The following is a 24,787-nucleotide window of genomic DNA, read 5'->3' as shown; positions in this document are numbered from 1 at the left end:
CCTATTGCCACTGGGGTGCACAGAACAAACCATCAAAACACCAGGTCCAAAATGCAGCTCTATCTGCAGTGTGGCCCATCAGACAAGTGAAATGCAGTGCACTGGTCATGTTTTATGGTGTCCACGGCATTACAGAGTGGGCATACATGAAGGGAAAAAAGGCTATCGATATCCCTGTTCATCATTCAGAAACACACCAAATGCCTCAAAGTCTATCTGACTTTATTACTTCTCGCATCAGCAAGGTTGTTTGTATCATTTCACTATCAGATACAATTGGGAAATAGTTTGGGGAAAGTAACAGAGAGTTTCACAGGTTAACACAGTTTTCATAGCTTCCAGGATCACAGGATGGTTGAGGCTAGAGGGCACCTCTGGAGATTAGCCAGGCCCACATCCTGCTCAAGCAGGGTCAGTTACAGTGGGTTTCCCAGGATCATTTACCTTCAGGTTTTGTCTCCACAGACAGAGACTTCACAACATCTTTGGGCAACCTGTTCCTGTGTTTGACCACTCTCAAAATAAAAATGTGTTTTCTTGTGTTCAGATGGAATGTCATGTTTTTTAACGTGTGCCCACTGTACCTTGCCCTGTTGCAGATTCACAGAATTACTTAGGCTGGAAAAGACCTTCAAGATATCAAGTCCAACCTTTGACTGATCACAACTTTGTTAATTAGACCATTACACTAAGTGCCACATCCTGTCATTTCTTGAACACCTCCAGGGATGGTGACTCCACCACTTCCCTGGGCAACCTGTTCCAATGCTTAACAACCCTTTCTGTGTAGAAATTATTCCTGGTGTCCAACCTGAACCTCTCACCCTGTCACTTGTTGCCTGGGAGAAGAGACCAACCCTCACCTGCCCACAGGTAACTGTAGAGAGCGATAAGATCTCCCCTGAGCCTCCTTTTCTCCAGGCTAAACAACCCCAGCTTCCTCAGCTGCTCCTCATAAGACTTACATACTGTTAGTGGGTATCACTAAGCAGAGTCTGTCTCCCTCTTCTTCAGCCCTCTGCCTTCAGGTATTAATACACACAGATAAGTTCCCCCCCCCCCCCGAGCATCTTCTTTTCCTAGCTGAACAGTCCCAGCTCCCTCTGCCCCTCCTCATAGAAGAGATGCTCCTGTCCTTAAATAATCTTCTTAGTCCTTTGCTCGACTTTTTCCACTATGTCCGTGTCTCTCTCATACGGGGGAGCCCAAAGCTGGACCCAGCACTCACCAGGGCTGAGTAAAAGCCTCTTGACTGTGGTTTTTACAGATACTGTTAAAGAAAGGAGTGAAAACAAGGCTTTCACCTTTTGTTCAGATCCAGTTTCTATGTTGAGAGTGGCTGAGTCAGTATTAGCTGATGATTACGGATTCCTTCAATGACTGATGAATTCAGACTGCTCTCTATTGGAAAAGGATTTGTATCACCAAAGTCACTATTCCAAGTGCTGCCTTTTGTGGAGTCTTAGCTAGGAGGCCAAAGGCAGATTTCAAGAAAATAGGCAGTCCTCTCCACCTAGATGTCAGAAGTGAATTGTTTTGGTAGAAGAGAATATCTTTGAAGAGCCTACTTGGCTCAATTCTGACACCTTCATACAGTTCATGAGTTTTCTGTAGCTCTCTTGGAAGAAGGAATGACTTGATTAATTACAGAGATGCCTTTGGCTGCTGGTACAAGCCATTTTCTAACACAGAGTGTCAGTGTTAGGGGTTGGTGTGCATTTCCCAGTGAGCTCCCAAGTGTGTACCACAGTAAAAATCACAGCCCAATTTGCCTGCACTATTGTTTCAGTACCACGTAGAGAATGATCTAGCCCAAATACATTCGTCACTACAAATAAGCAACACTACTTAATGAAGTAGGGAGGAGAAATGTCAGAGAGGGACCACACAAAATTTCTACCAAATCTGAAGAAAAATCACAGTATGGAATGGCCGTGCTGGCTGTTGCTAAACACCAGCACAGAGAACAATCAACCAACCAACCAAAGCATTTCCCTGACCCCAATAAAAAGTATTTGTTTTACATACTAAATTCAACATAGCCTTTCAAACGTGACAAGGAGGATAAGGATTACAAACAGAGGGAATGTGAATCAGAAAGGAGTGCCTGAAGAAGCGGAAGACATGTACAATACCGTTGCCTTCAAAGTAGCGATCTCTCTATTGCTGGCAATAACTGCTATCACAGACCAAAGCCACCGTCCTGCCGGGATCCAGCCCGAAAACCTACGCGATCAGTGTTGGAGCATCCCGGTACGTGACCCCCCGGGCGCTGCCCGGCTCCCCAAGCCCCCCGCGCTGTCCCCGGCCGCTTGTGTGGAGCTGTGCTGCCCTCCGGCGGCGGTGGCCCGAACAGCAGCCCTTGGCTGAGGTCGCCCACCGCAGTGACAGTGACACGGCGGGAGGAGCAGGTGGGCTCGGCGCGGCGTGGGCGGCACCGGATTGCGTGACACCCGCACTCCTCAGCTCGCCCCTTCGCCGAGTAAGGCGTTTTCGTGGCGTTGTTGCCCATGGCAGGGGGGTGGAACTAGGTGATCTCTAAGATTCCTTTCCAACCCAAAATGTTCTGTGATTCTACCATTCTTTTCTTTTCTTTAAGCTTTCCTTTAACATTTTCTTGCTATTCTGCTCCCCCGATTCCTAAGCGCTTCCTGCCTTTGCTGTTGAGAAGCAGATCTGCAGCATATGGCTTCGTGGAGAAGATGGAACTAGTCAGAGGAACCGAGGCACGCTTCTGCTCACTGGGGAGCTGGAGCAAGAGGCCAGAGCACACAGCTCTTTCCCATTTGCACAAAAGTCTAGGCTTATATTCCTGTGTCTCGCTTTTGTAAAATTATTTAAAGCTCACATATTTTTACACATCACCTATATGGAGATATAAATAGTTCGTACCAGAAATGAAAGCACTGTAGAAAATGTGATTTAAACGCTCCTAGGCAAGAACATTATCATGAGAAACTACTGGCGCTTCATACTACTTTACTCAGATATTTTTAAGCATCCAGAAAGCTGTTCTGATAGCAACATTCATTCACAACTTCATATTTATTGAAGTCACCAAGGAACAACGAGGAACAACGTATGTCATTGGCTCTGCATTTAAGATCATAAATCATTGCTGTAAAACTTGAACACAGCTAAGCACCACATACAGAGCCATAGAACCGTAGACTGGTTTGGGTTGAATGGGACCTTTAAAGATCATCTAGTCCAAACCCTGGGAAGTCTCAAGGGAATATTGAAGAGGGGAATTACAAAGAACTGCCTGAGAAAATGCTACTCAATTGATACTAGAAAAATTATTCCTTGTTTACACAGAAATTCTCCCTGGGGCTACATTTCTAGTTTTGTTAGGTGGGAAAAAATGTAAACTGAAATTCCTAAGGACCTATTTTCAACTTAGATGGTGCATACCATGGACTAGGCATACATACAGCAGCCACCCTCTGTGGCAATGAGCTACAGAATCAATACGGATTTCGGTGGAGGGATTAAATTCATAGGCTTTTTTTATGGATATAGAGAAAAGACAAATGCTTCATTGATCCATAATGTTCCCTTAAAGACGGGCATTACCTCGTTAGATCTGGTAATTTAATAACCAAGTTTGCAGTGTTATTTCAAAGTATGATCACAGCAGTATATATTGAAATCATATATTATCACGTGTAATATGTGCATGCTGCAAAATACTGCATGCATCCCAAGGAATCCCCGGGAACTGGGGCTCATTTCATCATACAACATCATACAACACCCATTTCATCTTTCACATGGCTCGAAAGGCACCTGCAAGCAGTACATTATATATGTGATGAACACGTAGCAAGTGTAAAGCTCCCATTATTGAGGCTGTGAAGCAGTGCATCCATTTTTCTGGAATAGCAGCACACACAGTCACAAGGAAACCTCGAAGTTACTGCAAGTCTCCTGGAATTTTTAATACCGATACAAACCCTGGACGTCTAATAATGAGGATGTACAAAGAGAGTTTATGTTGTGGATAGAAAATCCCACTTCAGCATTTAAGAGCTATGATGGTTTAGGTCAGGTCCATCGGCTACAGAAGAGGAGTATAGATACAGATCTGGGTATGTACGGGTGTTTGTATATATACGTACGATTATACATGTGTGGTGTAAGGAGCATATATACCGGCAAGCCTCCGGCGTGGTGGGTGCCAAGGCTACAGGACACCCGCAGGGCTGGGCTGTGGCAGGGGCTCCCGCTCCCCGAGAACGGTCGGTGCCGGTCAGACTCGCCCGGGACCCAGGCCCGTGGGACGCTCGGTGGGACCTGCTCCCGGGAGTTCGGCGCGGGGAGGCAAGGGAGCCGCTGAAGCCTCCCGGGGCTGCGACGACTCCGGGAGCGGCCTCTTCCCGGGAGGTCCCCGCCTGGGTCCCCGAGGGTCGGGCGCGCCCCGCACACCTCCCCGCGCTCCCGGCCGCGGTCTCGGCGCGGGGGTGGCGCGGGCGCGGCGCTGCGGCGGGGCCGCGCTTGCCAGCGGCCGGGAGGCAGCGCCGCCGCTCCCGCTCCCGCTGCCGCTCCGCAACTTTCAGGCAAACACCGCCCCCTCGCCCTCGTCCCCCCGCCGGCGGCTGGTAAGCGCCGGGCTCCCGCGCCCGGCCGGGCGGACGGAGGGCGGCGGGGAGCCCCGGCCGCGGACCCCCGGGCGGACACCGCCGCACACATGGCCGCGGGAAACTTCGGCCGGCGGGAGGGGCGGGGGCGAGCCCGAGGGCCTCGCGGGCGCTGGGGAGGGAAGAGGGACAGGGGCGGCGGGGCGGGCGGGCAGGTGTCCCCGTCCGCGGAGCCCTGCGGAGCGGTGCGCGGCGCCCCGGGGCGCAGTGCCCGGGCGGCGGCGGCGAGTGAGCGGCGGTCCCCGGACAGGTGCGGGCGGGCCAGGGCTGCGGGCGCTCGAAAGGGAGCGGCGGCCCCGCAGTGCCCGGTAGGGAGCGGCGCAGAGATAGCGGGACCCGCTGCGGGGCAGCGCGGGCCGGGCGGGGGGAGTCCCGGGGGACGGCTTTTGGTTCGGGTGTCTTGGCTTGTCGGCGGGGTGGGAGAGTAAGTTGTTGAGCGATATAGCGCGGGGGCACAGGGTTCAGGTGGAAAATCCAGCCAATTCCCCTCAAGGTGTGTTTTTGGGGTCTGTTTTGGGGTTTTTTTGTTGGGTTTTCAGTGTTTCCTTTGTTTGTGTGTTTGGGCTTTGTTTTGGTGTTTATTTGGGGAGGCGGGTTGTTGTGGTTTTGGGGTTTTTTGTTTGGTTTTTTTTTGTTTGTTTTGTTTTTAATAGGGCACAGAGGAAAACGTTAGTGCACAATGCTGAAATTGGTGATCTGGTCGCTGAGGCAGGTATCCAGAAAGCGGCATTCACTGGAGAAGCTACATTACTGTCATTCTTCATGCTAGCGTGAGGTTTATGTGCCTTTGAGGGGAAGGTCACTTTTTACCCTCTCCCCCCACCCCCAGCAACCCACCCTCCTTTTGCTAAGCTGTGCATCAGCAGCATGAATTCCAAGAAGCAGTAGGTGTTTCTTGGCATTTCAACTGGGATTTTGGAAAGGGAAGCCGGGTATTTAATGGGAAAAAATTGCGATGAAAGCAAAGGATGCGGAGGCTGCACACAGCCCTGGGTTTGCAGGCATGTGGAAGTTGTTGAAATAGGTAAAGGGTTGAAATTGGCATTTGGAAAATGGTGACTTTTTCTTTAGTTACTTATACAACAGATGAATATAAGGGAAAACTGGGCCACAAAGAATTTTTCCTGTTTTGCAGTTTGCTGTCAGCAGAAGGTAAAACATGTCCTTGAAGACATACAACTTTACATAAACAGCTGATGTTTACATAAGCCTAGATAAGTTTGTGAGAAACGCAGATAGCAGAAGATGCGGTGTTAGCTGAACTCAGCTATCCCGCTTTTTGTCCGTGCAATCATTTTCAAATTTTTTTGTATTGTTGCAGCATAAGAACAAGGTGAACAGCTGCACCTTCACCAAAGCAACCACCTGCATTCCTTTTCTCCTCTGGAATGGACAATGGGATGGTCTCTGACTTTATCATGATCAAAAACTTCTTCCTCTTCTGCGTTTCCATGAGTTTAGCCAGCCACTTTGGGTGAGTTGCCAATTGTGTTTGAATTTTTGCTGTGGGTTTTTTAAGTAAATGAAAACCATGTCTCTGTGTGGTGTGGAGCAGCTGAACCAAACAACCAGGCTTTGCATTTCATCTTAATATGCTGGTGTCAGGGGGAAGGGAGTGATTTACGCTCCTGTTCAGATTTGCTCTCTTGTGTCAGTTCTTCATGCTGTTGCGAGAAGGCTTGGAGGGCACAAAGGGCACAGACCAGGCCTACAGATGCTGAGTGCTCTGACCTCGGTTTAGCACAGCCAGGGGCTGTGGTGCTCCCTGCTTCTGTATCTGTGATGCAAGGGTCTTGCACCTTCCCTCTCGCCTGATGGATGCAGGTTATAGGCGGTAGTGCAAGACTGCAACAGTGGGACTCGGTGCATGCTACTAGCTGGTACAGGCTTTTCTGGTGATTAAGCTAAGACAGTGACTTTTCAGAAAGGATGTCTGAGTTTGAAACTTGTTAGAATAATTAGAAATTGTGTTTCCCTGAAGCATATAGCAAGGAATCCTGTTTTCTTATTTTTGCTTTGGGTGCTTCCCTGACAGTGATATTCTGAAAGCTGTATCAAAAAAATACTGCAACTATAGCTCTTAGAAAATGAAAAATAATGTCAGAAACCCTCTATTTATATGTTTTTCCTATACCCAGAGATATTAAGAACTTTCCAAAATTGAGCTATGTAATGGAATCTGGAAAAAGCGTTTTGCAAGTACTCAGGAAACGTAGGTTGATTCTTCTTTGTGGAGGAGAACAATTATTTATGATTTCACCAGAGAAAAAATGAATCCTCCCAACATTCTGATTCACAAGCACACCCATCAATTCCTTGCTATAAGAAGACACAAAATGGAGATGCAAATCAGTTTCTGATTTCAAGCAAAGTGACTTGTTCCAGATTGGAACTAGGAGTAAGACCAAACCGAGTGATGACTGTCCACGCTGTAAGCAAAACTTAGCCTGGTCTCCAGCACATGTCCTGTGTACACAGTGGTTTATAGGAAAAATTGTAGGACTGCACTCTACAAAGGATGCAAAGAGTTGTGCACTCATTTATCCACCTTGAAAAAACTTGATCCTGCTTTCACTGTGGTCTAAGGGAAAACTCTCCCAGGACTTCGTGATAGAAATGAAGAGGGCATAAATAGCGTGGGAGTGGTTTTAAACTTGTCTTTACATTGTTGTAATTCGACAAAGTATTTTCTAAATAAGAAAATCTTGATGACTATAACCTTAAGTCCTTCTGGACTGTTCATTGTCCCTGCAGAAGGCAGCACGTTGCAATAGTTGAGCATGACCTGCTTGGTATGGGGGGGTCTTTTAACTGTGTTTCTTCTCTAACAGAGGAATAGATAGGTAAGGCTGTAAAAAAAATAAAAATAAATCCAAACCTAAAACCAACCCAAAAGCCTGAGGGTTTAACTGTCCCTTTCGACTCCAAAGAAAATACTGAATGAAGGTCCCAGGTAGGAATCAGTATAATGTGTAACCTAGCAGATAATCAAAACAGGACAGTTAGATGAAACTAGGACATTTGTTTTTTGTGAGTTAGTCAAAAAGCTTCTATGCACTAAAATGAGATCATCACATAAGTTCCCCCCACCCTCCTTGCCCCCCATTTCTAATCTAGTAATTTTAGTCCAGGCCTGTAGAGATAAGCAGCTCCAATTCACTGCACCATTCACACAGTGCCTTAGGGCTGAATTTTGACCCTGCTCAAAAGACAGAGGATGCTCCAGTGCTTCTGTTTCAGAGGCAGAAGCAGTTTCAGAGTGTAATTTGCTAAGTGCTTTGGGACTGACTCTTCAGGACAGAACGGTACAATTAACATGTAGGCTGCTGTATTAACTGCAGGAATCTAATACTGATAACACTTGCTGTTGATAGCAGGTTCTTCTTTATTAGCTTCATCCATGTTTGTACTGTGCTGTTATATTGCAGTGTGTTTTGCAATATGCTTGATAAAAGTGATTGGTTGAAAGAGCACAAATTAAAAACCAAAATACAGGAGGGCATTACAGACGAAGCAGAGATTTTTCTACAGTTCTCCATAGTCATTCCATATTTATATTAAATCATAAATACAGTTTTTGCTAACATAGTTAAAGCCACCTTGGGGGATTTTGATGCACAATGCCTGGTTAAATAAACAGAAATTACATATCTCAATCTCCTAGGCTACTTGATAAATCTCTACAAAAGTCTGTGATTAATGTTTAACATAAATGTGTAATGACTATGGAGAATTATCCACACTAATACGCAGTAGAGAAGGACTGTAGACAGAGTTGGTAGAAGTTATTTAAAGAAAAATCAGTGAATTAATTAAAATTCAAAGATGTAGATGAACTGAGAAGAGGATGTGAAGTCTTCCCCGCCTCTCGCTCTGTTGTTGGTATAACAGTTTTATGAGTTTACATCTGCAGAAACGGTCCAGCATGAGTCAAAGCTTTTTCAAGCTTGCTTGAGTTCAGCCTTGAGTTGTATAATGTTCTAGCAACTTATTTTACTTAAGCATTCCAAGATAGTTCACAATTGTCTTGAAACTTAACATTAATAATAAGGCTAGAGAATGACTAAAAGTCAAATATAACCATCAAGAGTGTTTTCAGGTAAGACAAGAGACTGATTCCTTGTGGGCCCTCGAGGAGGCCAGGTGTTGGCAGCCCTGTGAGGGTTGGAGCCATGAGTGGCTGTTTGCACGCAGATTTGTGTGAGACAAGGTAGCCTGTGTTCAGCTTCATGCTGACCAGTCTTACTGTGTCCTGGCTTTTATTGCACAAGTCCCAGACCGTCCATGGGCACATCTCTGGGGACACGTTGGTGATCCACAGTCCTGTTTTGGACATGCAATTTCAGAAATCTGTCTGAAAGCCAAAACCAACAGGGACGGACGTTGTTCATGTACCCACAGTTTAGTTGCCATCTGCTAATAATATTTATAATAGTAGAAACACAGAGAACAGAAGATCCCAATTATATGTAGCCAACCCAGTATTTCTCTGTACACTCTTAAGAATTCAGTCCGTAATGTGTCTGTAGTTTCACATACTTCTTCTCTAGCTCACAGCCCTTATCACTAAGACTATAATCCTACTATTTAGGCAGAACATACCTCTCCTTTAGACCGTTATTTCAAGTTAGTCTCTGCAGCCCTAAGCAGTTAATTCTGCAGGGATATCCCTTTCCAAGTACTTGTGATGCTTGGGAGTTCTTCCTCATATTTTTAAAGACTAATTTTGTAAGAATTATCATATCTTATGCAGTCATGCTTGTCTGTTTATTTTTTTTTATTCTGTTTTCCTTTCCTTCTCCATATCTCCAGATACCTTTTTAAACCCATTAGACAATTTTAGTAACTGGAAAACTAAGTGGGTATCTAGAACTTCTTGGAGGAGTCAGACAACCATCAGTCAATCCCACTGCTGAACAGCAGGCTACGGCTTCAGCATCTCTGGTCAGCCAGCTGGCCAAATAGCAGGCATGTACCTGCCGTCCAGCCAGCACGTACTTAGTTTAGGAAAAGCCCTGGCATGCAGTGCATCCCAGTGAAGTTCCAGGTCAGTGACCTGGAGAGATGAGAGTACTGGGAGGTGTTTAATGACCCTGGAAGAAATTCAGGACACTGAAAGGGACATTAAGTTGCAAGGGGGTGAGGACTGTAAGATGTCACTCTATAAAAAACAGGCTTTCATTGCACTGCTCACAAATTGCTCCTTCCCAGAAAGTGGTAAAATACTGATCTTTCTAAATAAACGAATTATTCTTTAAAAATATGAAAATAATATTAAAGCTTCATCATTTTAGTCAGTCCTCTCCTCTGTTTAAATCCCATGTGAAAGAATTGAATCTTCATTGCACAAATTCACAAAACATCAACATTTTTAGATCTCAAGATTCTATAAGAAAGGGGTAGCAAGAGACTAACTTAGAAAAGTAAATCTGTTTCCTCTGATGTCTGGCCAGTGTCAGTATCCAAAAGTTTGCAAGTATATTTTCCACTGTCTTTCCCACAAACTGTTAATTTGTCTGAAATTCAGGTGTAATTGCAATCCTATGAAGGCAAGTTATTGGAAATGCTTCTCTTAAGAGAGAGAGAAAAAAATTACATCTTTCAGTAGCAAAATACTCTTCAGTTATTTTTTCAGCATTTCTTACCCTTTTTTTAAAAGAGGTTTTGGGAAAAATCATTAAATATCTACTATGCATTTTCCTCTTAGTACAACGAAGCTACGAATAGTACCTGTTATGATTTTGACTGGATGACAGTAACGTTTAAAATGGTAAATGATGTACTCATCAGAAGAGGTAGCTGAGCATATTTAGAGAGTTATTATGTTTTACACTCATGGGCCCCTTCTGTGGCTTCTTATTTTTTCAGTTATCCTGAATTGCAATATTAAATAAATGTGATGAGAAGTATTCCTGGTTGATTTAGTTTATGTTCAATAATGAGCTTTAAATGCAATTATCTCTGAATTTTCTTAGCATTTTCCTAAGGTTTTTTTCTAGGTTTATTTTTATCCATACTGAAAATTTCTGCTATAAAAACATTTTTTGCTGCAGAGAGGCAATAATGTGCTTACGTAGTAATATGTTGATAAAACTAAATCTTTAGCTGTGTGAAAATAATTAGTTAAGGGTAGCACCTGTTTTCTCTCTATTCTTAGAGCTATATAGTATCTAATGTATGTATGTGACTTTGCAAGTACTATAAATGTCTTGCGTCATAACAGACAATCTCAGACCTTACTCCAAAATATGCATTTCACCAGCAATCTCAATAACAGAAATTAAATACTAACAAATGCAGCTTCCCATCATACTGACATTTCACTGAAATTTAGCATCAGGTGCCTTTTTTATGGGTGAAGCGATCTGCCAAATCAAATTTGGATTGCAGTTTAGCAGAAGTGGAGACTTTTTGTAAATCTTCACTGTAGTTGATTCTCCATCTTTTTCCTCTATTAATTAGCTTTTCTTGTGGAGATACAGAAGTATTTCAGTATATGGGGTGTGTGTACTATTCTTGTAAGAGATGTACATAGCTGAGATAGAAGGAAGCAGCATCAATTACTCTTGTTAGATTCAGAGGAGCAGTTATGAGAACTAAGTGTATTTTGTCCTATCCCCACAAAAATAGTTCAGTGGAAATCTTCCCTCTGAGTTCAGTTGGCTTTGAATTCAGCCATAAGCACTAAAAATAACAGGATTTTTCAAGAGCAGAAAAATGAGTGAACCTTTGTGTTCTGTGCCCCCAGCACCATATCTTTGCAATAATCCCAGCTCCACATTTGGCATCCCTTGTTCTCGTCTCGCATTGCAACACCTACATTTTACCTCTGCTGTCCTTTTCTCCCAGGATCTTTCCTAATCACCCTGGAAGTCTCCTCCATCTCTCTTAATTATCAGAGAGGAGGGGAGCTGATCTTGCTGAGGCTGTTTCTGACCTACATGTATACTGAATGGCCCAGTCAGCAAGCCAGAGGGAATAGATGACTGCTAACCTTACATTTTTACTTAATGAGACGCTAATTTAGATTGCTCTCCCCTTGTCTAGTCACAGCTTCTCATGAAACTTGTAGGAATGAAATGAAGTTTGATCTCTCCACTCCTTTGTCAGACGCAGTGGAAAATGAAAATGGGTTCCTACACTGATACGGTGTAGCAGGCAGACAGCATGATGCATATCTCTTTCTTATGAAAAAAAGAAGATAAAATAGATGAGAAAAGTTGAAAATAGTATTCTAGATATATTGGATTTTTGTGGTTTGTGCTAGGATTTTATCAAAGTATTTAGTTATGGTCGCTGCATGTAAAGAACATCTGTAACGTCTGTCTCCTGTTTGAATTCCTTTGTGTTTGTTAGGCTGCTACTTGTAAATATTCACTTTTATGTGGTGAATCCCTTTGATTACAGTTGACAAAAAGGTGTACAGTCTTTTATCTTGAATGGTCCAGCATGCAGGGATGGCTAATGTTTATGTAATCAGTGTGCTGTGCTGGATTAACTGTTTTTTGTTAAAGTCAAACATGTCCATGATCTTTTCTGCCTCAGTTGCTCACTGGAGGTTGTGGTCACAGCATAGAAAACAGAATTAATTTGGTCTTTTGACTATGGAGAGATGAATGGCCTGAAAAATGGTCAAGATCTGTGGCTATGCCTCCACCTGCAGTGAAGGGGAGATCCTTGATGGCCTTGGGCTCTGCAGTGTGGATCTCACTAGGGTTGCAGCAGTGCCAACTGCGCTCAGACCGCAAGGAACATCCTCAACCAGGCATTGCATGGGCTTTGGTGTTTCAGGGAATTGGACCTGTGCTCCCACTGCCTGGCCTTACTCCCCTGTTCTGAGAGGCTTTGCAATCCTTTCTGTTTTCAGCAGAAGCCCATAAACTATCAAAGACTGGGGGTCCCCGTGTCTGTGAGAGGATATGTGTCCAAGAGCAGCTTGTTCTGAGCCAGGTCCGTTGTCACTAAAACTTCCAGATCCATTACATGGATGTCAGTGAGGTCCCGTTAGTGGAAACCTTGTGCAGGTAAAACCAAGTTGAGGTCCCTTCTTTCTTTGTATGAATCCTGTTCTGCTAGGTAAGCCAAACACATATGTTGCAACCATTCTGTAAGACATGCTCTGAGCTTCTCTATTTATTTACTAATTTATTTCCCTGGGGACTGGTAATAAATAAACATGGATTTTATTTATTTATTTATTTATTTATTTACTGTCTCCTGATGACTGTCTGGCATCAAGTTCAGGTTGCTGGAGCATAAGCAATTCCTATGTGCTGACAGTGGGCATGAGGCAGAGTATATGGTTCCTAGTGGGCCTTTGTGCCCTTTCACAGCTGGAAAATTTGTTGGTGATTTCAGCAGAGGCTGAATCTTGAATAAGCACCAAGTGTGAGGAAACTCGCTGTCTTAAGAAACGTTCATTGCTTCTGTGGGTGAAGCATGCTTATGGATAATCTCCCATGTCTATTCTTTAGGTAAGCAAAGGCATTAGTAGGCAGGGGATTCTCCTAAGCATCTTTAAATGAAAATCAAACAGATTTAAAAATGCAAGTTTTAGTTGTGCTGTGAGCTGTGAGCAGCTTCCTAGGTCTGAGCCACGGATAAAATGATGAAATAAAAAAGCGTTCAAATTAAAAACAAATCTGGCCCAAAAGATATGAAATGTGGCCCACTACACAGTGCTGTTATTTGCATACTACAAGGGAGAACTAATTTATGCAAAAGAAAGAGGAGGAGTGAAGAACTGTGTTTTCTATACAGCAGTATGTTTTTCAGATACCCCAGTAGTACCCCAGTGGGATTTCTGAATGTAGTGGGAGTTTGTTATCCTCAAATAAGGTTAGAGTTCATCCTTTGTTCTGGCAATAAATTACATAAATTTTGAAAATTAAAAGCTGTTTGGCATTTAAAGATTAGACAGTACCTTCAGGCAGACTTGAAGGTGCATCCCCAGGGCAAACTCATGCTGCTCATGCAGCTCCACTGTCAGCTGGTATAGTTCCTAAAAAATGGAGGGCTAACCTGGTGAAAACCAGTAACAGCTTTTGCTGGCCCCTTGAGCTGATCTCGCTCCCTCCAGGTGATGGAGAAATGCCAGCACTTGGGAAATGGTGGACAAGGCAGCATGGGGGACCTGTGCATTATGGACAGAGGGTCAAAGGGCTCAGGTGTCTCCTGATCCAGCACCCCAGGGTTGTAGCTCCATGGCATGGATCCTTTTTCGAATCCTTCTCCAGGGAGAGCTATTTAGGATTTCTTATATGAAATCACCACAGCTCCCTGTGCTACTCAGCTGGAGCAGCAGGAGAGGACAGAGGCTCAGTGGCTCCATTGCGAAGTTCCCTCGAGGCTGAAGCCCCTTGAAACCAGCATGGCTTTTGACATGTTTTCTTTCGTTTGCATAAAATAGCTTCTCACAAACGCCAACAGCGTCAGGAAAAGAGGACACCAATGATAACATCACTATATTCACCAGGATCTTGGATGGTTTGCTGGACGGCTACGACAACCGACTGCGCCCAGGACTGGGAGGTAGGATAACGCATTGGCTGTGGCCGGTCCCCTGCTATACGGGACCATCATCTATGTGATGCCCTTTCAGATGGGTACTTGCTCTTGGCCTTGATGAGGGAGTTGTGTTTGATTAACTAAACTAAGTCCAGAAAGTAGATTTGTCTCCTAGCAAATGGGCCACAATAAAAAAAATCACTGAAAGTTGTCTTCTTTCAGTCACTGAGGTCATCTGAGGTTGGGCTAGGAGAGCATCTGTGATACATTTTTTCTGTAGTTGCATACAGTTTGGGTTTTTCTTTCTGGTACTTCCTAAGATGAGCAAGACAATATGCTAGCAGGTTGCTGCAAGGTTCCCTTACTGGTCAGCCTACATAAAATTATGCTGGTGACACATATCTATTTCAAAAACAGATCCCTAAACCATTCGTTTTTAGACAACTACAGAAAATCTGTATTGATATGTCATTTTGATAACCTCTACAGCAGCTATTTTAAAACCATAGCATGTGAATGGTTGTGAATAGTTGTGAATAGCATGTGAATAGGTTGCCATCCTAACCTTGTTGAGCCCTCCTTCAGCTCTCTATCCCCCAGATTTCTCTCATCTTCTACCCATGTGTAAACCATCTGTTATGTTTCTTCCTGGCCCTTTTTTAATCTGGCTACCCCCACCCCTTCCTCTTGTGAGACCAACACATTGCTTTCATCCCTTTCTCTCCTTCTCATCTCACTTTACACAGAGATGCTTGAAAATAGGGCTCGATGCTCTTATCTTATATAACGAACTTCTGAAATTTCTACCCCTAAATTAAATTAGTACCAGATTTGAAAAGATGCCAGAAAGATTTAGAAACTTGAGGGCAAAAGTAATTTCACCTAATTTTGGACATCTCTAATATAGATGTCTGAAATTGGGCAGATCACCCAAGCCAGCAGAGGGGAATAGGTCCTTCCAAGATATACTTCATCTCATCCTATAGTAGGAATTGAGTAAGTGCCGGCAATGTGTGCTCACAGCCCAGAAAACCAATTGCATGGTGGGATCCATCAGAACAAGGGTGGCCAGCAGGTTGAAGGAGGTGATTCTGCTCCTCTGCTTTTGTGAGTACCATGTCCAGTTCTGGGGTCCCAGCATAAGAAGGACATGGACCTCTTGGAGTGAGTCCAGAGAAGGTTACCAAGATGATCAGAGGGCTGGAGCAACTTTCCTGTGAAGACAGGCTGAGAGAGTTGGGGTTGTTCAGCCTGGAGAAGAGAATACTCTGGGCAGACCTTATGAAAGCCTTCAAGTGCTTAAAGGAGCTTAGAGGAAAGATGCAAAGGGGCCCTTTATCGGAGAGTGTAGTGATAGGACAAATGTGTAACAGTTTTAAACTGGAAGAGGGAAGATATAGATTCAGTATTTGGAAGAAATTTTCACTGTGAGAGTGGTGAGGCACTGGTACAGCCTGCCCAGAGAAGTTGTGGATGCTCCATCATTCAAGCATTCAAGGCCAGGCTGGATGGGTCTTTGAGCAACCTGATCTAGTCGAAGGTGTCCCTGCCCATGGCAGGGCAGTTCAAACAAGAACATCTTTAAGGTCCCTTCCAACCCAAATGATTCTGCATTTCTACGATCTATAGAAGCCTGTCAGTCAGAGGAATTGCACCCTTGAAAGTCTTGTTTCTTTCTGATTATAAGAACAGAGTCTGGACTCCCTGCATTTGATCAGGGATGAAATGTCTCCTCAAGCATCCTCTTAATTTCAAGCTTATGGGAATTTTTGAGTGATTCGGAAATTTTTAATAGATAAATGCATCACAAGTATGTATTTCCATCTTAAAATAATTACTAATGCAAACCCCATATTTATTACAGAGAGAATAACTCAGGTGAAAACAGACATCTATGTTACCAGTTTTGGTCCTGTGTCAGACACAGAAATGGTAAGTTAGCATGTGGCTGCCAAGTCTGTTGTAATTACTTTGCTAAAGTCATTTTTGGAACTATTGCTTCTATTCAGATCCTGCAATACCTTGATTGTTTCTTTTTTTCCAGGAATACACCATTGATGTTTTTTTCCGACAAAGCTGGAAGGATGAAAGGCTGCGATTCAAAGGACCTATGCAACGCCTCCCTCTTAACAACCTGCTTGCCAGCAAGATTTGGACCCCAGACACTTTCTTCCACAATGGCAAGAAGTCTATTGCTCACAACATGACAACCCCAAACAAACTTCTGCGCCTGGAGGATGACGGCACTCTGCTGTATACCATGAGGTAATAACCAGGATTGATTTCTTGTGATGCTGATTCCCAATTAACCCTGCAAGTACCTGTGGGGAGCATCACTTTCTCCACTCCTATTAGAACTGGGCAACCAATCTTTCACACATATTTACATGAATATCAAGAAAAATGGAGAACATAATCGCTGCCTACAAATACCAATTAATTTGTAGCTTCTGAATACTGCTAGTGCTTAAATATTTCCTTTGATTAAATCGAAGGCATATTCTCAACAGATTTGATGATTCAGTTCAGCTTTTTTATGAAGATCTGTTCTCTCTTACTGTTTGTATTTGCAGTTATAGTGCAGACTGCAGGAGAACAGTCTCCAAGACCAGAAACCGAGACTTTGTTCTGGGGCAGTACATCTTGAACCCTTGGAGCTTTTGTTATTTTTTTTTCGTTTCACCAATAGTACTAAAAGGCAAATGATCATAGGGATAAATGAAATAAGCTAGCAGCACTGTGAAGCTGCTTTAGCAAGTATTATCCTGAAAACAAAACTGAGACATTATATTGGTGTCTCAGATCTTCAGGATCATGCTTCTCATCTGATTAGAGGATACTGTCAAACTTCATCATTGCATAACCTAGATAGAAGATATAATATTGGTGATTTTAGAAGACTGTGTGAAGCTCTTCTCAGGCTAAATCCCACATCACTGTATAGCAATTTGCTCATTAAAGGTAATTAGCCTGTAGTAATTAAGACTGCTGTCTATCTTCAACCCGGTTTTCTCCAAGAGCATAGTTATATGGATAACACTTGAAAAAGAGATGAAAGGAAAAACCTACCAAGCAACAAACTGTTATTGAGAGCTTTTCACATACAAGCCCAGAGTGGTGCCTGAGACCCAGTAAAGTGCTCAGGAGCCTGAAGTTGGGTGCTGAGATGCTGGTGTTTTCAGTAGGCAACCCCAACCAAGTGAGGAACTGAACTCCTGCTGGTGCTGTGTCCTACTGTGGGACCACATGCTGCTGCACATCAGGAGGGCAAGTCCCGAGTTCACTCACAGGACCTGTGGCTAAGATTTGTTGGGGCTCAAGGAGATTATGCTTTTGTACAAAGGCACCTGGAGCTCTTCAGAAGAGATAGGCAAGGTAGGAGAGGTGGAGGGGTAGCTCTGTATTTTAGAGAGTCTCTTGACCTTGAGGTCAGTGACGATAAGGTTGAGTGCTTATGGGTCAGAATCAGAGGGAAGACCAACAAGGCTGACATCCTGGTGGGAGTCTGTTATAGACCACCCAACCAGGATGAAGAGGGTGATGAATTATTCTACAAGCAGCTGGCAGAGGTTTCAAAATCGCCAGCCCTTGTTCTTATGGGTGACTTTAACCTGATGGATGTCTGCTGGGTGAAAATGGCAGAATATTGTCAGATGCCATATGTATGATATTGAGGCAAAGCTCAACATAGCTTTTGCTATTTTGCAGTATTGTGTGTGGATGTGCATGTGTGTGGAAATAAAATTTCCACCAACTATGCCAACTATGGCATATGTGATAAGAAATGGAGCACAAAACTTTTAAAATAGCTTGCCTTCCGCTATTGCAAGTAATAACTTTAAAGAGTGTCTGCTTAAACATGAGTCAGGAGCCTGCTTTTCTAATGTGCATGGAACTGTGCTTCTTTAGAGGCTGTAGATTTTCATGATGGGTGTTTCAGCAGCATGAGCGATGCTGTGCCAGGAGGTGGCTTGAGAATCCCCTCCCAACTTGTACAGAGATGATTGTGACAAGCAGCCAGCCCCTTCAGCTGCCTTGGCATGTCCTGATGAAGGTAACAGCTCAGCAGTTTCCTAGGATGGCTTTTCTTGAGAAGATAGGCAGCACTGGGCTTTTAGAGCTACTTGTCTCAGTGGTAGTGTGCTGTGAAGGTACTGAGTCCAAACTGGGGCTTCAGCCCCATTTCCTCTAGCTCCCATCAGGCTTACTCAGTTCTCAGGATCTGTGGATGTGTAGACAACCCTCTGTTAGCTCTGCATTCTCTTCGTTTCCAAGGAGGAATTGCGAGCTTCCCAGACTGTACGTAGGAGTATTATGTGCAGGGAGGATTGGACCCTCTGTCATTGACGGAGATGCCTGAATTGCTTTTGCAACCTCGCATCTGGCTGCCTGAATGAAGAGGAGGAAAGCAACCAAGCCGATGCTGACCTTCCATCCTATTTCACTTCTAAATATGCCAAGTATGATCAGCTGAGCAAACTTCCAGCTTTAGCACTTGTCAGGACATACGTTTTCATGACACACATGTTTACTTATAAAGAAAAATGTACTCTGCACATATTGCGTTTGATGATATGTTGTCTAGGTCAGAAGTTGATGGGATGTATGTTGCTAGGGAAATCTGATAAATGGGCTTCTGTATATGTGTGGCATTAAAACCCTTCTGCATTAATATAGAAACACAACATATCCTTTAGACAGATTTCATAAGCAGCAGTGTTCTCTGCTGGGAATGACTTAATAATTCTGGTTGTCTTTCACTTGGGAGGACCTATTAGTTTTATTTCACTAATGTAATTTATAAATTACATGCTGCTGAATGAAATATTGCAAATTCTGTTTCTGCCCCTAGAGGGGAGTATTGTCCACAGCTCCACTTTTAATTTTTTTATTTCTTTTTTTAAGTAAGGGCACTGGAAGAAAAAGCACTAGAAAATATAGTTCATATTTTACTAATACGTATAGAAAATGTCTTTGTGAATGGAGGCAAAAATAAGATTAATTCCCTTTAAAAACTTAAAATATATTTCATTTATCTTATCTGAGAAATAAATGTTGTAAAAAACATAGAATTCCTTAATTCCATGAAGCTATTCTGAAAAATTGGAACAGCGATTTAATCAACATTTTTAGACTAAGAAGAGAACCATCATGTTTCAGTGAGCTGCGTTTTTTTTTTGCTCAGTGGGAGTTGGCAACTGGATTTCTGTAGACAGAAGTTTTGATAAAGTTTGCTGAAGAATGCCAGAAAAAATGCTTCAAAGAAGCCAAAAATTGTGTGAAGTAAAGCATACTCACTAGAGCTAAACTTTTGGACTGTGAATTAGCTTTTCAGCAGCAGCTCATAGGCATTTTTTAATGATTTTCTATTAGCTGTAGATATTGAAAAATCTTTCTTGTGCTCCTTAGAGCCCTGTTCTCACTATCACTTTGAAAGGACTCCAAACTCCTTTTGCTACCACTGGGACTTCCAGACATCTGATATAATCTGGGATTTTAAACAGAACATGGTCATATATCTGAGGAAAGTACAAACGGATTTTTCCTATCTTATTATGGCGACTGAAGATTGCCAGAGATCCTGAGAGAGCTTATAGTTAAATCTGTCCCAGTAATTTGCATACGAATAATTTATCAGCTGGAGAATGCAGATATTTTTCAGTATGGTGTTAAAAAACTCCAAAACTTTTAGTACAGCCCTGAAATACAGTTATCTTCACTGTTCCTGGAAGATATTTACAATTCAGCAATGCGTAGGATGCCTATCCACTTGATGGCAGTATAACCACGCTGCTTGCTCTGCTGTAGTGCATACACGGGTTTACCTAGGCTGACAATATTTTTTCTTACATTAATACTGGGCATTAAAATTGTATGTGCGAGTGTAAACATGTCCTGGATGCATGTTAGCCCAAAATGTGCTCTTCCACGAAGGACTTGGCTTAGTAAGCTAACCATTTTATGCTATAAAGCTATTGATCATAAAACCAGCTGACCAGAAGATATGATACTGCTTTAGAGATGTCCATTGGGAAAGCCAGGTTTTGTTTGCTTGGATTTTTTTTAAAGGAAAATTATTCTATGAAAAATGTGTGGGTTCTTAAGCTCTGACTTTGCCAGAAGGCAGCCTTTCCCAGATGTGGGTTTGCTTGTGTGCCCCTGAGTGAAAAGTGGCAGCAAATATTGACCCTGAGATTAGCTCAGTTGGTGAAAACTTTGTGGTGATAACACCAATGTCAGGGATTCAATCCCCTGTGTGGGCCATTCACTTTAAGAGTTGGACTCCATGATCTTTGTGGGTCCCTTCCAACTCAGAATATTCTATGATTCTGTAAATCTAGAATATCATTCTTTAAAATGAACTCTTCATTTTCCATCAGTCAGCCGCCTAAATGGGAACATTTCTGTTCAATTTGAATGTGTTTTTCTTATTTCAAAGGGAAGATTTCATTTCCACATCCATTTATATTTACAGACAGGGATCTGTGAATACTTTTTAGGCCTTGTATAAATATTACAAAACTAATTAGGGGCTATGAAGCCATGCAAATGTGCATTTCCTTTCCCTTTGTTAAACTTGCTGCATTTTCTTTCATATTCAAGCTTCAAACTGCCTGAAGCTGGAAGAAAAAGAATACTTTCTTCACACTGAGCTGAATCTTGCAGAGTGATGAAAAACTGCCATGGTGGCAAGGACTCTCAGCTGCTTTTCATCAATTCAGATTTTGACAGAGCAAGAGAAAATAGGGATATATGAAATGAAAGGCCCTTCCCTGAGGATAGCAGCAGGATTCTTGTTTTAACATCAAGCCTGTTGGTTCCTATCTCTCTGCTTTGGTTGTACATTGCCCCTTTTCTCAAAAGTTGTCTGTCAAGGAACCCAAAAAATCCAGGGCTGGATTAACCCACAGGTAAAGGAAGGCATCAGAGGAGACTGTGGTGTAATACATTTAAAATGGGCAATTATGACCTGACTAAATATAGTCCCCATGTAGAGTGTGTGATAGCGGCCTATTCTGCTGGAAATAAAAGTGGGCAGAGCCCCACAGAGATCTCCATCACAGGGATGGGAGCTCACACAGCAAGGCAGAATTGATTAAAGACAAAACCCAAACCAGAACTGGCCCTGCCTTGGATGAGGGGAATGCTTGCTTAGACTTTGAGGGGTTACAAAAGATACAACTCTAGCTCCAGATCTGTGCTGAGCTCAAAGGCAGACCAACTTTCTTTGGGGTTAGATGGAACAATTTCTACCAGATTCCTTTGCTTTATGAGGATGAACCAGCAGAGCTGACCTGATGTGCTGGGTATGCATGGATAGGGTGACTGAACAGTAACTGGAGAGAAGCAGTGCCCTAATAGGTGCTCCCCAAGCATTCCCAGGAAAGCACAGCTGCCTTGGTGACTCTATCTTTGCCCAGTCTGCAGCCGGGTCCCAGCTTCTGAAGCTGGGAGCTTTGGAAGTACCTGGTAGATGCTGAAGAATTATTATGCTTCTGCTCTTTTTTTATTATCAGGGGAGGATAATATTACAGTGGACTCCCTAGTCATTTCCCTTAGACTGAAATTAAAATCTTCATCTGCCTAATCAGAAATACTGTCCCCTGAAGTACATTTATGTTTGTGCTGAAATATCCAACTGATATTGAGTAATCTATAAAATGCTGTGGTGGAGGGCACCAGGCAAGATGGGTGGGATTCATCTCAGCTAATTCTGTTCATCTGTAATGTTGATTTCTGCAGCTGTGCCTCTTGACTAAGAATTGCTCCCAGTGCAGAACAGTGACATTCTTAAGGAGTTAGGTATCTGCGTTATCTGCTGCTCCAGCTGGATCCCTGCAAATTTATGGGGTCTGGTGGGATTCATCCCAGAATCCTTGAAGAGCTGACTGATGTCATCACAGAACCTCTTTCAATGATTTTTGAGTGGTCTTGGGAATCCAGAGAGGTTCCAGCTGACCAGAAGCTGGCGAATGTTGTCCTGATTTTCAAGAAAGGCATGAAGGAGGACCCTGGAAACTACGGGCATATCAGTTTCACTTCAATGCCTGGTAAACTTAAAGAGAAGATTATTCTGGAAAGTATTGTAAAACGCCTGAAAGACAACGCAACCATCAGCCACAGCCAGCACGGCTTCATGAGGGGAAAGTTCTGCTTATCCAACCTGATTTCCTTTTATAACAAGGTAACTCACCTAGCTGATCAAGGGAAGCCAGTTGACGTAATCTTTTTGGATTTCAGTAAAGCTTTTGATACTGTCTCTCACAGGATCCTTCAGGACAAAATGTCCAGCACACAGCTGGATGAACACATCATGTGTGAGTGAGCAATTGGCTCATGGATCGAGCACAGAGGGTAACAGTGAATGAGGTAACATCACACTGGTGATGTCACTACTGGGGTTCCACAGGGCTCCATCTTGGGCCCTGTGCTCTTCAACATCTTCATAAAGGACTGGGATGCAGGACTGGAAGGGATACTAAGGCAGTTTGCTGATGACACAAGACTGGGAGGAGCTGTTGACTCCCTCAAAGACAGGAAGGCCCTGCAGAGAGACCTCAAAGAATTAGAGGACTGGGCAGTCACCAACCATATGAATTTCAACAAGGGAAGGTGCTGGATTCTGCACCTGGGATGAGGCAACTCCGAATGTCTGTACAGACTGGGAAATGAGATGCTGGAAAGCAGCACTGCAGAAAGGTACCTGGGGGTCCCATTCAAAGACAAGTTGAATCTGAGTCAGCAGTGCCCTGGCAGCCAGGAGGGCCAACCATGTCCTGGGGGGCATCAGGCAAAGCATCACCAGCCAGTCGAGGGAGGGAATTGTCCTGCTCTGCTCTGCACTGGTGTGGCCTCACCTTGAATATTGTGTGCAGTTTTGGGCACTGCAATGTGAGAAAGACATTAAGCTATTAGAGAGTGTCCAAAGGAGGGCAACGAAGATGGTGAAGGGCCTTGAGGGGAAGCTCTATGAGGAGTGGCTGAGGTCACTTGGACTGTTCAGCCTGGAGGAGATAAGGGGAGACCTCATTGCAGTCTACAACTTCCTCAAGAGGGGAAGAGTAGGGGCAGGCAGTGATCTCTTCTCTGTGGTGAGTGACAGAACCCAAGGGAATGGCCTGAAATTGTGTCGAGGAGGTTTAGGTTGGATGTTAGAAAATGGTTCTTCATGAAGAGAGTTGTTGGGTGCTGGAACAGGCTCCCCAGGGAAGTGGTTACAGCACCATCCTGTGAATTCAAGTGGTTTGGATGATACTCTTGGGCACTTGGTGTGACTCTTGGGGATGGTCCTGTGCAGGGCCTGTGTTGGGCTCGATGATCCTTGTGGGTTCCTTCCAACTCAGCATATTCTGTGATTTGGTGATATATGTATTTGTATGTGTATACATATATGCTTATGTAGACACATGTTACATTTACTTAAGGGACACAGGGAGACATCAGTTCCCTGGGCTAAACACTTATTGCACTGGGGCCTGAAACAACTCTTGCTCTAAACCTCTGTGAAAGAAATAACAGTTTGGTTATAGAAGTGTTCCCAAGACATCACAGTGGGAGAACAGGTGAATAGTTGTGTCCTGTCCTCAGCAAAGGCTAAATGAGTAATTTCACAAACCTAACCATGTATTCACAGTTTGAAAAAAACCAAACCAACCCATCAACTCTCTTATTCTCCTATCCACATGTGTGCCCGTGGGCATACTAGAGATGTCACAAGGGCTCAGATTGTTCTGCTGAGGTCCTATTGGAGCAGGTACCCAGGGAAGCTTCTCCTGAAAAGAGTCTGACCCAGCCCTGAAGTCTCCCTTTGCAGGGAGCCAACCAGCCCCATGGAGTGGGATATGGCTTGACTAAGGCTGGATCCACTTAACTCTTTGTTGGCATGTTGGTGAGATAGATTGAGATAGGTTTAATATGAGTTTCAAACAAACATTTTGCCTTTTATTGGGGAAAATGGTGATGGCTGGCCTCATGCTGGGAACAGCACTTGGGCTCACCTGAGCCCCATAGCAGGTGCTGGCTAAAGTGGGGCCAAAACAGCATCAAAGTGCTCCCTTTAATAAGGGGTAAGAGCAGTGCACAGAAATAAACAACTGTTATGGTTTGAAATTGCCCCCTCTGGGAGCCGGGGGGCCTAGAGGTGATTGGGTGCCAGGGCAGTCTCCCCTAGAGGGCCAGTCACTGCTCGTTTTGTTCGCTCCTGTGAAAAATCATATATACACAACTGGCAGAAGTTGTTGGCAATCGATCTGTCTGTCTGCTGCTCTGTGGGTCTGTGGGTGTGAGGAAGGCCCAGGGGTGGCAGGGCCCCCTTCTTTCCTTTCTGGGAGGATGGGGGGCCCTGCGGCCCTCAGCTCTGGCTAAGCCAGGGTTGGAGGCAGCATTGGAGTGAGTGTGTGTTTGTGAAGGAAGAGACTCACAAACAGCTGGTAAGCGGGAGAGAGAGAGGCAGGCCTTGCAGCCAAGTCCTCTTCCCTCCCCACCCACCCCTTTGCAGCTAGACTGTGGAGGGGGCTTCTTCTTTTTCCCTCTCACTGTAAAGTGGAGGGGAGGCTCAGCATTGGAACTGAGCCAAAGTGGATGGGCGAAATTCAGCCTGGTGCCAGGGAGATAACCCCAGGCGAAATTGGAGATGGACC

General features: G+C 44.0%; 1 protein-coding gene across 7 annotated transcripts in view; it reads left to right on the top strand.

The window, feature by feature from the left end:
* Positions 1 to 3,723: 3,723 nt before the first annotated feature.
* GABRA5 (gamma-aminobutyric acid type A receptor subunit alpha5) overlaps positions 3,724 to 24,787 on the top strand; it is a 54,937-nt gene continuing 33,873 nt past the window's right edge. The window contains exons 1-6 of one of the 7 annotated variants that reach the window (XM_051806914.1): positions 4,522 to 4,601; positions 5,294 to 5,352; positions 5,962 to 6,114; positions 14,050 to 14,171; positions 16,012 to 16,079; positions 16,192 to 16,412. In XM_051806914.1, coding sequence (XP_051662874.1) covers positions 6,029 to 6,114; positions 14,050 to 14,171; positions 16,012 to 16,079; positions 16,192 to 16,412 — 497 coding nt within the window. In that variant the 5' untranslated portion in view covers positions 4,522 to 4,601; positions 5,294 to 5,352; positions 5,962 to 6,028. Of the gene's footprint in view, positions 4,092 to 4,521; positions 4,602 to 4,928; positions 4,949 to 5,009; positions 5,353 to 5,533; positions 6,115 to 14,049; positions 14,172 to 16,011; positions 16,080 to 16,191; positions 16,413 to 24,787 lie in introns of those variants that run through there. The other 6 variants (XM_051806915.1, XM_051806913.1, XM_051806916.1 and 3 more) reach the window with 6 other exon arrangements.

The sequence above is a fragment of the Manacus candei genome, unplaced genomic scaffold (genome assembly GCF_025592945.1).
Source record: "Manacus candei isolate 608988 ecotype Guabito, Panama unplaced genomic scaffold, ASM2559294v1 h1tg000069l, whole genome shotgun sequence".
In the NCBI taxonomy this organism is placed as follows: domain Eukaryota; kingdom Metazoa; phylum Chordata; class Aves; order Passeriformes; family Pipridae; genus Manacus; species Manacus candei.
Note: the sequence above shows the minus strand (reverse complement) of the source record. Positions and strands in the feature narration are given on the sequence as shown.